Here is a 16,042-nt window from a genome sequence, read left to right on the forward strand (position 1 = left end):
TGTTTTAAATAATTTTATGAGAACTTATTACAGTTATAAGTAGTTAGTTATGCTTACGAGCCACTCACTCCATCAGCTGTTGCTTCACTTTGCTCCTACTATGTCGTCACTGTGCCAGCCAATTTCTGTCCATTTCGCTTTGGGCCCAACCATCTTTTTAATAACGTTCGGTACTCCTACTTCAGTTTAGGTGCCGACACTCAGTAGTTTCCGAGAAAATGACGGTTAAAATTATGGCCTGACTTTGTCTGCTCTGTGAGGTCAAGTTGAGTGAGGTGGTAGCATGGTGGTTAACACTAGAGTTTCACATTTTTGCATCCCATGTTCAAATCCCGTCTTGCTGTGGAAGTATGTGACATCAGAATTTTTTTTATGACATTGTGAAATACAGTTAAGTTATTGACAAAAGAAATAAACATTTAAGATATTATTAAAACAGATTTTATCATTACAAATTGTATATAACATTATAGTCTAGTAATCAAAAATGAATATAATATATATATATATTTTCGCCTTTTTTCACACGAGATCTCCAGTTGCTTTCTAGTTCACCTTACCTCTCGCCATATATTTTTATTTTCATTTTCATTTCAGCCTCATGTTACACTTTCCACCTTCTAATACCATGTCACCCTCACAACATCCCCACAACGACCCCATTAAGTTTTATTTACATTCCCTCTGCAAACATGCCTTCGCCCTAGCCAGATTACACTCCCATATTTTATTTTCCCAGGCTTGTCTGACATTTGGCATTACCCCCAAAGGCCTCACACTTAAAGTTCCCATCTCTGGCTGTAATCCTTCTTTCCATCAGTCCCTATACCAGTTCCAAACTGAACAATCCATTGCCCTCACCCACCTAATCCTTCACCTACACATCAACTCAGCCAATGAACACACCCATCAACTCCTATCCTTAATAAAAGTCCTCAACCTTTCCTCTCCCACATCCACACCGGCTGTTCAGAGCATCCTCCTACAGGCCAATCGCAAATTAGAACAGCATGCCACCCTCCACCTCAAAAAACTATCCAATCTATTGGTTTCCCACCTCCGGAAAGGCAACTCACTCACCCTTCACAACCTTTCCAGCAAACCTCAACCTCCTCTCATTGCACACAGACCCAGTCTCTCCCATCTACTCAATCTCCCACTTCCAGCTCCACTCCCCCCAAAAACTCAAAATTCCAATCAACACAACCCGGAACCACAACACCCTAATTCAGTAGTTAACCTTTCCTCCAGACCTCTCTCCCAATCCGAAACCTCTGTCCTATCCAAAGGCCTCACCTTCAGTCCCACTCCCAGATTCAACCAAACAGCCCTTGTCAAAGATTTACTGTCCTACACCCGTACTCTCTGCTGGAAATATCACTTTGCCACGAAGAAAAATGATCCTAATCCTACTCCTAATGGTCCAACTCCCCAAGACACTATCCAAATTGAACCCTGCCTGGAACAGTTCCGTCCTCCGTCACAGGGGGACCCACCTCCTCTTCCTCAAAATCACCCTCTCCAAACTTTCCAGGAATTTCTGACTTCCAGCCTTGCCTCTCAATCCTTCTTAAAAAACCTTAATCCTACTCCCAACATCACCATTGCTGAAGCCCAGGCTATCTGTGATCTGAAGGCTGACCGATCCATCGTCATTCTTCCGGCGGATAAGGGTTCCACAACCGTGGTACTTGATCGTCGGGAGTATGTAGCTGAGGGACTGCGTCAGCTTTCAGACAACACTACATACAAAGTTTGCCAAGTTAATCCCATTCCTGATGTCCAGGCGGAGCTTCAAGGAATTCTCAGAACCTTAGGCCCTCTACAAAACCTTTGACCTGACTCCATCAACCTCCTGACCCCACCAACATCCCGCACCCCTACCTTCCACCTTCTTCCTAAAATTCACAAACCCAATCATCCCGGCCGTTCCACTGTAGCTGGCTACCAAGCCCCTACAGAACGTATCTCTGCCTACGTAGATCAACACCTTCAACCCATCACATACAGTCTCCCATCCTTCATCAAAGACACCAACCACTTTCTCGAACGCCTGGAATCCCTACCCAGTCTGTTACCCCCGGAAACCATCCTTGTAACCATTGATGCCACTTCCTTATACACAAATATTCCGCACGTCCAGGGCCTCGCTGCGATGGAGCACTTCCTTTCACGCCGATCACCTGCCACCCTACCAAAAACCTCTTTCCTCATTACCTTAGCCAGCTTCATCCTGACCCACAACTTCTTCACTTTCGAAGGCCAGACATACCAACAATTAAAGGGAACAGCCATGGGCACCAGCATGGCTCCCTCGTACGCCAACCTATTCATGGGTCGCTTAGAGGAAGCCTTCTTGGTTACCCAGGCCTGCCAACTCAAAGTTTGGTACAGATTTATTGATGACATATTCATGATCTGGACTTACAGTGAAGAAGAACTCCAGAATTTCCTCTCCAACCTCAACTCCTTTGGTTCCATCAGATTCACCTGGTCCTACTCCAAATCCCATGCCACTTTCCTTGACGTTGACCTCCACCTGTCCAATGGCCAGCTTCACACGTCCGTCCACATCAAACCCACCAACAAGCAACAGTACCTCCATTATGACAGCTGCCACCCATTCCACATCAAATGGTCCCTTCCCTACAGCCTAGGTCTTCGTGGCAAACGAATCTGCTCCAGTCCGGAATCCCTGAACCATTACACAAACAACCTGAAAACAGCTTTTGCATCCCGCAACTACCCTCCTGACCTGGTACAGAAGCAAATAACCAGAGCCACTTCCTCATCTCCTCAAACCCAGAACCTCCCACAGAAGAACCCCAAAAGTGCCCCACTTGTGAAAGGATACTTTCCGGGACTGGATCAGACTCTGAATGTGGCTCTCCAGCAGGGATACGACTTCCTCAAATCCTGCCCTGAAATGAGATCCATCCTTCATGAAATCCTCCCCACTCCACCAAGAGTGTGTTCCCGCCGTCCACCTAACCTTCGTAACCTCTTAGTTCATCCCTATGAAATCCCCAAACCACCTTCCCTACCCTCTGGCTCCTACCCTTGCAACTGCCCCCGGTGTAAAACCTGTCCTATGCTCTCTCCCACCACCACCTACTCCAGTCCTGTAACCCGGAAGGTGTACACGATCTAAGGCAGAGCCACGTGTGAAAGCACCCACGTGATTTACCAACTGACCTGCCTACACTGTGAAGCTTTCTATGTGGGAATGACCAGCAACAAACTGTCCATTCGCATGAATGGACACAGGCAGACAGTGTTTGTTGGTAATGAGGATCACCCTGTGGCTAAACATGCCTTGGTGCACGGCCAGCACATCTTGGCACAGTGTTACACCGTCCGGGTTATCTGGATACTTCCCACTAACACCAACCTGTCAGAACTCCGGAGATGGGAACTTGCCCTTCAGTATATCCTCTCTTCTCGTTATCCGCCAGGCCTCAATCTCCGCTAATTTCAATTTGCCGCCGTTCATACCTCACCTGTCTTTCAACAACATCTTTGCCTCTGTACTTCCGCCTCGACTGACATCTCTACCCAAACTCTTTGCCTTTACAAATGTCTGCTTGTGTCTGTGTATGTGCGGATGGATGTGTGTGTGTGTGTGTGTGTGTGTGTGTGTGTGTGTGCGCACGCGCGCGAGTGTATACCTGTCCTTTTTTCCCCCTAAGGTAAGCCTTTCCGCTCCCGGGATTGGAATGACTCCTTACCCTCTCCCTTAAAACCCACATCCTTTTGTCTTTCCCTCTCCTTCCCTCTTTCCTGATGAGGCAACAGTTTGTTGTGAAAGCTTGAATTTCGTGTGTATGTTTGTGTGTCTATCGACGTGTCTGCACTTTCATTCGGTAAGTCACATCATCTGTGTTTTTATATACACACACACACACACACACACACACACACACACACACACACACACACACACACAAAGATGATGTGACTTACCAAACGAAAGCGTTGGCAGGTTGATAGATACACAAACATACACACAAATTAAGCTTTCGCAACCAACGGTTGCTTCATCAGGAAAGAGGGAAGGAGAGGGAAAGACGAAACGATGTGGGTTTTAAGGGAGAGGGTAAGGAGTCATTCAAATCCTGGGAGCGGAAAGACTTACCTTAGGGGGGAAAAAAGGACAGGTATACACTCGCGCACGCACACACACACACACACACATACCCATCCGCACATACACAGTCACAAGCAGACATTTGTAAACGCAAAGAAATAAACATTTAAGATACTATTAAACTCTTTGCTTTTACTAATGTCTGCTTGTGACTGTGTATGTGCGGATGGATATGTGTGTGTGTGCGCGCGAGTGTATACCTGTCCTTTTTTCCCCCTAAGGTAAGTTTTTCTGCTCCCGGGATTGTAATGACTCCTTACCCTCTTCCTTAAAACTCACATCCTTCAGTCTTTCCCTCTCCTTCCCTCTTTCTTGATGAAGCAACCGTTGGTTGCGAAAGCTTGAATTTTGTGTTTATGTTTGTGTTTGTTTGTGTGTGTGTATCGACCTGCCAGCGCTTTTGTTTGGTAAGTCACATCATCTGAACATAAGATTGGATTAGACACAAAAATTAGGAACTATGCCACTATGATACAGACTCACAATGTTTGATACTGTGTGACCTCATGAATTGGCTTCAAAACCTTGACTGTCACTTCTCAAAAATTGGTGTCAGCACTTAAGCCTAAATGTGTTCATCTTTTCCTCCCTCCCATTTCCCTTTTTGCACCCTGCAAAGATTAGACTGTCAGACCTATGGTGGGTTTCCCTTGTCAACCTTTAGGTCCTCAGTGTTGAATATGTATATTTCTTTCTTTGTATTTTTTGTGAAGACACACTAACAACCAAAGAATTGCGACTGATGTGAAAGGCAAAATGAGAACATCTGCAGCATTTACCAACATCAACTCGATAATTCTGGAAGAAACCAGCTGATTTACTGGTTTACATAAGTAGCTTCAGCAGAAAGCACAAGGAGGTTGAAGCTCATGTTGAATCTGGGTCAAAATTTCGTAATTCCAATCCAGTTCTTGTTAGCTGTTTTCAAATGCAGGTGGATTATTTTTACCAGTAGACATGGGGAGTATGACTGCAGCAGTGACTGAGAATTAGAAAGTTGTTTCAGTGAAGCATCGTTAGGAGGCGCACACCCGCTTCTAGAACCTAAAACTTTGCCAGGAGGAGGGTGCTTTTTCTCTTCTGAAATATGTAATCAGACACTATCCTCACAGACAACTTCTGAAAGGCATATATTTCCATATGTATTATCCAGGGGAAGGTATCTAGAAAGTTCTTTTGGTATGTGTCAAGCTACTACAATCGGAACCAACTCAGACCAAACCCTTCGAAGACAAAAGTGTGTGCCTTCCATTTAAGGAACAGGGAAGCTAATCGTGAGCTACATATTGCATGGTCAGGCATCCAACTCCAGCATCATCACACACCTAAATACTTGGGAGTCACTCTCGATAGAACTCTGACATTCAAAACTCACTGCAAGAACACCAAAATGAAAATCTCCGCTCGAAACAACCTAATTCGCAAACTAGCGGGGACACAGTGGGGATCACATCCACAAACTATTCGCTGTTCTGCAATGGCACTGTGCTTTTCTACTGCTGAATATGCTTCTCCAGTCCTGTACAGGTCATCTCATGCCAGACAAGTAGACATTGCTCTCAACGAAACCTGCAGGTTGATCACAGGTTGCTTAAGGCCTACCCCAACTGATAAGCTCTACTGCCTGGCTGGATATAGCGCCACCATGGATATGCAGAACAGTGGCTGCCAACAAGGAGAGACTGAAAGTGGGACAGGACAGTTCCCATCCACTGCACGGACATAATCCACCACAGCAATGGCTGAGATCGCGAAAGAGCTTCCTGAGAACATCCGAGAAGCTCACCATTTCACCAGAGAAGGCAAGGCTGAAGTTATGGAAAAAGTCGACGCCTCACACGAAGATTGCTCTCCTGCAAACCACTGCAAGCGCCTTGGAGGTTGCAAAGTACTGGGCACATGTAATATAAATACAATTTGTGTATATATGTGTACATATTTATTCATGTGTATGGCTACTGTAAATTTGTATGTTTCTGATTCGAGAATAATAATAATCGGAGTGTTTGATACTTCAATAGCTTGTGTCATGAATAAAATTGAGGCGATAGTTCAAGCTATTTGTTTCTTTTGTAACTATATACAGATTCATGGTGGTGTATATTTTGTCACCTGTGCAACATAGTGTGGACTGCCTTGTTAAAAATTGACCTACTGAAGGAGTCGATATTACATTAGATCCAGCAAATCAGTGGGGAGGTTTGGGAAAATGGTTTCTATAAAACCATCGTACATAATTCTATTTATTTCTATATCTAGATATCTTCCACAAATAAACTAAATGAATTCCAATTATCTGTGTATATTTTACTAGAAATCCTTCGCTAAACTCATTTCCTGAACTTTCCTGTTACTCTATTCAGCACTGTTGTGGTCATAAATATATAATTTCCACTACACCAACAAAAATTAATATTAAAATAACTCAAAATTGTTTCTCATTTTCCTGGGTACAGAAACAATTGCACAACCAAAGCAGAAACATTTGTAAAATGTAAGTAGCATATACGTGTCATATGGCAGAAAGTGGAGCATGCTGCACTCATGTAACTGGTGTGGCACGCCATATGACTCAGTTAAGTTGTCAGCCTGGTAGGCACTGCTCCATTAGACTGTGTGTGTTCTATATGAAGTTACAACTAGATCCATGCCTTCTGGCTCGCCAACCACCATGTTACTTGCCATGTCACTCCAGTGGGCGCCTTAGTAGTATCAGCCCAGCTTCTAGCTGCATATAATGAAGAAGCCTGGCATGAGAGCTCCACTTGGTGGTGTTTAGACTGCAGTTTTGGACTCTGGTTGTCTTTTATCTCAAGTTTAGCATATTTGTCGTACAATTTTCACTAAAGTTTCAGCACAAACCAACTACACCTCCTGGGGCTCACAACTTTTTTGATAGTATATGTTTAGTGAGTATGGGACCCCCAGCCATTGCAGTACTTGTTCCTTTCCCGTGCTGCAATTTTGCTCTGACCATGCCTTTTCTCCAACTTATTCTGCTGGTCGGATTTCTTGCCGACTACCTAGCTTGCTCATAGGATGTAAATTCTGGCTACTTCCACTTTGTTACCTCATTTTATATTACGTATTTCAGTTAATTTATGTCTGGGCCTCAGAGTGTGACCTTCACCTTTTTTATTTTTTAAATTTTTTTGCAGATTATGTGGACCATGTGGGGAAGGTCGCCCATTAAACACATGCTAGCCAATCCATGTTCGGGTCGTCAGATACCTTTATTCTGGGTCCCACTGTTAAGACAGAACTGACATGTCTGTGCACATATGAAGGAGTAGGTGCATGTATATCGGAGGGTTACTGGGACTCCAGGCACTGGCAGTCTTGCCAGGCGCCTTTGCTCTGCCTGGGTGGCACCCGTGAATAGAGCCCTCATTAGGAGTAGGACGCATCATCGTTGAAGGCCAGAGGTCACAACCGATTCCCACAAGGCCTCGACAGTGTCTCCAGGCAGACCGCAACTTAATGTCGTTTGTTCAGACCCCAGGAACTTACTCTCCTTGGCTAGGCATTGGGAGGAAAACAAAACCAAGCGACTTGTGGACAGTTACTCCTCTCAGTACTTTGCACTTGAATAGGTGGAGGATCCTTTCTCTGTGCTAAACCAATTATTTTTGTGGAGAGTATTGATAAGATATTTAGAGAACTCTTGTGTTAATTGTGGGAATGACCACCCTCCTTGATTCTAATGTGTATTAACATACCTGTAGAGCACCAAAGTCTCAGATCGTCTCTCACATTTTGAAGCTGAGAAAAAATGTGATCGTTTGTATTCAGTCTGTGATAACCACATTTACCACTACTGTGGCCAGGTCATGGTGTATTTACTCCCTCGACCTTGACCATTGGAGGTGATAGGATCTCCTCTCTTGTGGTTCCTACTCTCGACTCCTGACCAAAGCAGCAGCTTCCTCCACTGGCATGTACCCTTGAAAGGCTCCCCTCTTGGGAACCCTATCCCAGGAAATCTGCAGATCAGACTCGACACTAGCCAACTGTGGGTGTCGGTACCACCTGATTTCCCCCTCTTTCTACACCCATGGCAGATAAGCCCTTACAAGAATCTTGACCAGAAGTTGTGAAAGAGAAGAATTACGACAGAGCACTTCGATGTCTCTGGAGGTGTCAGATCCCCTCCCGCTGTCTCACATGTCCCTTCACGCCAAACAGGGATGCCATCAATGTGGTAATTCATTGGAACAGCAATGCATATTACTGCCACCTGCCAGAACTGCAACTGATTTCCCGTTGTTCTTTTTCCTCTTCATGTTGTTATTATGTTGGAGAAAAAGTATCATTCTTAATTATCATGGTTTGTTTCCTTTTGTTGAAGTGCTGCCACTCTTTAGTTACCAGTTTTAGCAAAATTTGCTTTATGACTTTCATTGGAATGTTAAAATTTTGTACTCAGATGGGTAATCTTCTTTTTCAGATTGCAAGTTTCACACTTGATGCTAGTACGAAGATATATGCATCTCGTGTTGACAAAGTACATGCAGATGGTATGAAGATTGCAGGTGGTTTGTTTAAGGCTGTTGTTAGAAAGGAAAAGCAGGGTGCAGTAGGAGATGATAATGATGATGGACCTGATGGGCACAAGGCTGAAAGCAAAGCGAGGCAACGGGCTCACAGAAGGGTAAGGGAATGCTTTGTATTGAATTTCATTACTTTCTGCCTTGATTTAATCTAAGACCATAGAAATATTTCTAATGTGTGGTCTTCTAATTACAAAGTTCCATAGAAAAAAATAGTAGATAAAAGCTGTGTTGTGAGACATATTAGCACTATTAATTACGTTATACAGTTCATTGTAAACAGTTAAAAACAATGAGAAATTAATATTTTATTTTTATGGACATGATCAGCTTACACATTACAGCAACAACTGAAGCACATGATATATGTTCAATGTGACGCCCACCAGTCTCACTGCTTGCATTACGTCAAAATCCATTCACAGAACTGAAATATGGGTTGAAAATCATTTGGTCCCATTGCTTGGACACATCGTTTATGAGAGATGTGTAATTGATGAATCATATATAAAACACGATCTCAAATTCTACTGTGCAAACAAGTCTTTGTCGAGAACCTTTGCAAGCTGTCCAATACATGAACATATTAATTTCTCACAAGTTTATATATGTGGCAATAAATTTCTTTGGATTGTGAAGACACCTTTTAAAACTTTATCTCTTTTTACTTTCTGGGCGATTCACCGTGTTAAACCATCCGCTAAGAGCGTGTTTGAAAGTTCCTTTTAAGGAGTAATGCTAAGTCTCTGACTGATCATGAACTATAAACAGTGGCAAACGCCAGTATGCACACAATATAAATGATTGTGTGCTGTCTTTGAAAGAAGTGCCACAAACATATCGTACTGCCTGAAATAGTCATTTCTAATCATTGGTTCCTTACCTCAAAAGATTCGTAATCTATAAAATTTTGAACATCAGAGCTGATCCTTTGTTACTCAGTGGTGAATTATTTTTTAAAATTGCCCCTATTTTGATATAGTATGAAAGATTGACCTGCACTCCACACTGTTCATGGACTGGAAAACATTTTTTTCCTTTGTGTGGGTGGGGTGGGGAATAAAGATATGCTAATCTTTTTTATTAGTAGTGGTGAGCAGTGCTGGTAATAGTGTGCATCCTATGCTATGTGCTAAGAAAATTTTTCTTTTTCTGTGACTCGAATAATGCTTTCATATTTCTAAAACATTTTTATTGCAAATCTACAGGGTGTTTCAAAAATGACCGGTATATTTGAAACGGCAATAAAAACTAAACGAGCAGCGATAGAAATACACCGTTTGTTGCAATATGCTTGGGACAACAGCACATTTTCAGGCAGACAAACTTTCGAAATTACAGTAGTTACAATTTTCAACAACAGATGGCGCTGTGGTCTGGGAAACTTTATAGTACGATATTATCCACATATCCACCATGCGTAGCAATAATATGGCGTAGTCTCTGAATGAAATTACCCGAAACCTTTGACGACGTGTCTGGCGGAATGGCTTCACATGCAGATGAGATGTACTGCTTCAGCTGTTCAATTGTTTCTGGATTCTGGCGGTACACCTGGTCTTTCAAGTGTCCCCACAGAAAGAAGTCACAGGGGTTCATGTCTGGCGAATAGGGAGGCCAATCCACGCCGCCTCCTGTATGTTTCGGATAGCCCAAAGCAATCACACGATCATCGAAATATTCATTCAGGAAATTAAAGACGTCGGCCGTGCGATGTGACCGGGCACCATCTTGCATAAACCACGAGGTGTTCGCAGTGTCGTCTAAGGCAGTTTGTACAGCCACAAATTCACGAAGAATGTCCAGATAGCGTGATGCAGTAATCGTTTCGGATCTGAAAAATGGGCCAATGATTCCTTTGGAAGAAATGGCGACCCAGACCAGTACTTTTTGAGGATGCAGGGATGATGGGACTGCAACATGGGGCTTTTCGGTTCCCCATATGCGCCAGTTCTGTTTATTGACGAAGCCGTCCAGGTAAAAATAAGCTTTGTCAGTAAACCAAATGCTGCCCACATGCATATCGCCGTCATCAATCCTGTGCACTATATCGTTAGCGAATGTCTCTCGTGCAGCAATGGTAGCGGCGCCGAGGGGTTGCCGCGTTTGAATTTTGTATGGATAGAGGTGTAAACTCTGGCGCATGAGACGATACGTGGACGTTGGCGTCATTTGGACCGCAGCTGCAACACGGCGAACGGAAACCCGAGGCCGCTGTTGGATCACCTGCTGCACTAGCTGCGCGTTGCCCTCTGTGGTTGCCGTACGCGGTCGCCCTACCTTTCCAGCACGTTCATCTGTCACGTTCCCAGTCCGTTGAAATTTTTCAAACAGATCCTTTATTGTATCGCTTTTCGGTCCTTTGGTTACATTAAACCTCCGTTGAAAACTTCGTCGTGTTGCAACAACACTGTGTTCTAGGCGGTGGAATTCCAACACCAGAAAAATCCTCTGTTCTAAGGAATAAACCATGTTGTGTACAGCACACTTGCACGTTGTGAACAGCACACGCTTACAGCAGAAAGACGACGTACAGAATGGCGCACCCACAGACTGCGTTGTCTTCTATATCGTTCACATCACTTGCGACGCCATCTGTTGTTGAAAATTGTAACTACTGTAATTTCGAAAGTTTGTCCGCCTGAAAATGTACTGTTGTCCCAAGCATATTGCAACAAACGGTGTATTTCTATCGCTGCTCGTTTAGTTTTTATTGCCGTTTCAAATATACCGGTCATTTTTGAAACACCCTGTAAGAATTCAAATGTTAGGAATTGTTAAACAACTGGTAACATTTGCAGCTGCAAACATGCCAATTCCAAGCTTTCTTTAAAATAATGTTGACTGAGGTATCTAAAATTTCACATCAGTACAGTAAGCGGTCTAGGAAGTATATTAAATTACTTACAACATACATGTTATCTCTTCATAGCCAAAGTGTGCACATATAACACAATAAATCCACATTGATTATATTTGAGGATATGAATTATAAACAAAAAGTAGCTTATTTGGATAGTCCATTACTCTATAACGCTGTGAAGACAAGTCAGTTTCTTGACTTGATAAAACTATCTACTTAATTAGTTTAAATGTCTCATTAGTTTAGTTTTAACTATTTGAATGTTCAGTGGGTGAATAATTTGACCTCTTGAGTCAATGTTAAAACCACAGCATACTTTCTCAGTGAAAAAAGAAAATTGCTTATAAAAGCTAATAAATTTGTATAATGTCTCATTACAGTTTTGTTCTGAATTACATTGCACACAAATCTTTTATCTTCATTACAGGTGAGAAAAATCATAACGGAACCAGAGTCCTTAAATGCTCCTTTACAGCAAAATTATAAACTGCATCCCTCATTACTATTCATGAATACCAAGTTTAGTGATTGCCGTCCGGGCTGTGTCAATCTCATGCCAAGGATTTCAGTAGTTGGAGATACACAAAAACTGCAATTTCTGTGCTCTGAACCTGCCCTTGGTTCTTCTGGTGTAGGCATGGAGGATCAACTTGCTGACGTCCCAACATTATCAGGTTCAGACAACTTAGTTAAAAAGCAAATTTGAACCAATTTTTAAGCATATCTTTAGGATTGTTTAGTCTTAACAATAGACTAATACATAAGAGTAGCCTTGCCTTAATGTACTTTATCTAGTGTGGTGTACCTGTCATTGTTTTCCTTCAAGCAAATTTTAGTTTATTTGCTGTATGCATATAAATTACTGTATTTATTAATTGGGCAAGAAGAATAACCGTAGATAACATTTTCGGTTGTTAAGGCAGTTCAACTAAAGTCAGAGTCCCACTTTTTTGGGAATTTGGTAGTTAATTTGAGAAACACATCATCTTGCTAAGTAGAGTTCATTTATTTCTGCTTACTACCAGTTCTACCGCCAGCCATCAAAATCTGCAGGTATTGATATAAAATTATTTATTTTCTAGCCGAGAAAAAGATTTTATCAAGTACACAACATGATATACTCAAAATGCTGTGCCTATTCTACAGCCTCTCAGATGGAAACATGGTACTTTTAGTTCGGCTGCCCAGAAAGAAAATGTGGTTGTATCGGCAGATTCTGTTTCTCAGTTCCTTCTATATTTTCCCTTACTTTTTTATTTTAATTACCACTGGAATTTAAAAGATAACACACAGTAGTAGAATGAATGAGATTCCGTAAGTCGTAATCTTGTAGACTGTGGTGTGAAAATTCAATGGATCTTTAGACATATCCATGTTTTATTGGCTGCTTCAATGACTCTCCATCTCAAATATAAATAAGTAAACACAAAGTAACCAGTCATTAAACTGAACATATTCAGTTTTAACATTTTTCGGAGCTTTTACTTCATTATGAGGTTAAAATTCTGGGGTTTAGCTCAGCAGTCAGTGATGAACTATAATATGCTTTTTGCTATCAAAGTGATAAAATGAAAACATTCCAGATATTTAGACATACATAGTTTCCCATAAGCAATGCTGCCGCTCTAAACACAGGAACTCTCACCGTATGATGGAGAAAAGCCTCTAGACTTGTCTCATCTGAAAAATGAAAGTTTAATGACTGGTTATGTTGTGTTTAATTAAATGCCAATGGATTTATTTTGACACAGTTTCATAATTACAATTTATGTATGAGATGCTGGAGATGGATTGTTACACATTTTCTCAGTAAGGTATATGAAGAAAGGTGAAGGTTGAGGAAACATTACAGTTATTTTATGGTACATACAAGCACTCAGTGATTGGTGTTTTGGGTTTCTTTATATCTCAGTTTGTATCTAAGATGACTTGAAAACTACAGAGAGATTCTATAATTACATCTTTGTGAGGCTTATTGGGACAAACCAGGATAGATCCCAGTATCCAGTCCAGTAGCTCATGATGTTCAACTGTCAATACCAATAAAGGAACAATTTAAATATGTCACTTTGTGGGGAACAAATATGGATGGGCTACTCAACAACCTTTAAAGCAAATATTATAGTAAGTCAATGTCCTAAAACGCTCCAGTCCACCTTAGTTTCCTGCTACATATATGAGAACAAAGTGTTGTCACTTGATTGTGAACGGATGAAATGTACAGCTGGCTCACTTCAGCTTGTCTCATCCTCACTATGCTGCAGTAGCACTTCTACACACTATTAATCAATCATTAGGTTTGGAACAAAACCATATGCTGCTGAAACTATTTTCTTGTGCACCAATGCACTTAGGAAGGTCATAGAGACCTGTCACCTGGTTCATGGAATGTAACTGGCTGTGGATATTAAAGAATTTCTTAAAAACACTTGAAATGATCTTTCACCTATACATTACAGCAACATTGCAGAATAGCAATACTTGCTTTAAAAACGAACAAATTGAATGCCATTGAGATCATTTAAGTCGTGCATAAATATGCTAATACTCTAATGAAGAGGTAGAAGACATACGAAAAGAATTGCAGAAATTTTCAGGTGACAGCAAATGCTATTACTGGATTTGAATAGGGGATTTAAATGCAAAAATGAGACAATGACTAACAAACACTTCTTTTGTGGGAAAACGTTGGATATTATACTAGAAATGAAGAGAGGTCATATGTTAGTAGAATCTGTGTTCTTAAGACAGATTTTTCATTCAAAAACGAATAGAAGATAGACTTCTCTAGCAAGACGTGAAATTAAAATTGAAACTGACAGTGTTTTATTAAACAACAAGGAAATTGCACAGGATGTGATGGACTTCAAAGCATAGACTACCAAGATCCAGAGTAAAAATAAGCCAAAAGTTAATGATGAGAATACCTTCAGCAGGAAATATGAAGTCGTAGTTACCTAAATCTACTTAATGTTAGGAAGGTATACCAAATCAAATAAGTAAAAAGCTCAACATCTTGTAAAATGAAGAATATTGAGTGACAGATAAAAACAGTGATTATTTGAAGAAAATATTCATGTAAGGAGCGGAAGATGTTAGCATGTTTGATGAAGGCAAAAAAATGTGGAATGAGGAAACTTTTTACGAGAAGGCTTGAGTTTCAAACTAACAATAGTAGTCTTCCGATAGAATATGTTGAACTAAATAAATCGTAAAGCAAAGACAAAAGTGGGCAAGCATTCATAGATTACTGTCAATTTTTGTGCTGATCAGAAATAAAGATAATGAAAAATGGAAATGTTATTCCAGACAAGGTGTAAAAAGCCATTTGACATATTGAAGAAGGCAAAGCCACTGGGAGATAAATGATCTTTCAGTTCAGTAGAAATTATTAAAGGTGAAGGAAAAATTATACTAAAGGACCAGAAAAACTATTTACAGATTGTCTATGAAAGAACAGTTCTTAGAAACTGGGACACTGCTCTACTACTACTACTACTACTACTACTACTACTTGCTTGTCATCATCATCATCATCATCATCATCATCATCAGAGACAGAAGAGACATAAACAAAATACCTATCAACCTCCTCCTTCTTAATATACAAAATATGCAGTATAGTTACCATGAACAACGTAGACAAAAAGTTGGATTTTAATCAAGTAAAGGAAAAAGCTGGCAGTAAAAGTAGTTACTGCACAATAACCAATTGAAAGTTGTTAATGAAATTTTAGACTGGAGCATTGAGTATGATTTGGCACTTTGCCCCAAGGTTTAACAGATTTTAAGTAAGCTTTTTATTCAATTTAAACAAAATACACTATGCGATCAAAAGTATCCGGACACCTGGCAGAAAATGACTTAAAAGATCGCGGCACCCTCCATTGGTAATTCTGGAATTAATATGGTGTTGGCCAACCCGTAGCTTAGATGATAGGTTCCACTCTCGCAGGCATATGTTCAATCAGGTGCTGGGAGGTTTTTTGGGGAAACACATTGTATTCTTCACGGAGTGCTACACTGAAAAGAGGTATCAGTGTCAGTCAGTGAGGACTGGCATGAAGTCTGTGTTCCAAAACATCCCAAAGGTGTTCTATAGGATTCAGGTCAGGACTCTGTGCAGGCCAGTCTATTACAGGGATGTTATTGTCATGTAACCACTCTGCCACAGGCCGTGGATTATGAACAGGTGCTCGATCATGTTGAAAGATGCAATCGCCATCCCCAAATTGCTCTTAAGGGGTGCAAGCCCCCTCCATGAAAAACACGACCACACCATAACACCACCGCCTCCGAATTTTACTGTTGGCACTACACAAGCTGGCAGATGAAGTTCACCGGGCATTCGCCATACCCACATTCTGCCATTGGATCGCCACATTGTGTACTGTGATTTGTCATTCCACACAATGTTTTTTCATTGTTCAGTCATCTATTGTTTACGCTCCTTACGCCAAGCGAGGTGTCGTTTGGCATTTA

General features: G+C 41.3%; 1 protein-coding gene across 1 annotated transcript in view; it reads left to right on the forward strand.

The window, feature by feature from the left end:
• The window catches only part of LOC124556495 (condensin complex subunit 2-like), a 190,189-nt gene that overhangs the window by 81,368 nt on the left and 92,779 nt on the right, over positions 1–16,042 (forward strand). Inside the window, exons 4-5 of the mRNA XM_047130452.1 lie at positions 8,595–8,798; positions 11,988–12,234. Coding sequence (XP_046986408.1) covers positions 8,595–8,798; positions 11,988–12,234 — 451 coding nt within the window. The remainder of the gene's footprint in view (positions 1–8,594; positions 8,799–11,987; positions 12,235–16,042) is intronic.

Source organism: Schistocerca americana, chromosome X (assembly GCF_021461395.2).
Source record: "Schistocerca americana isolate TAMUIC-IGC-003095 chromosome X, iqSchAmer2.1, whole genome shotgun sequence".
In the NCBI taxonomy this organism is placed as follows: domain Eukaryota; kingdom Metazoa; phylum Arthropoda; class Insecta; order Orthoptera; family Acrididae; genus Schistocerca; species Schistocerca americana.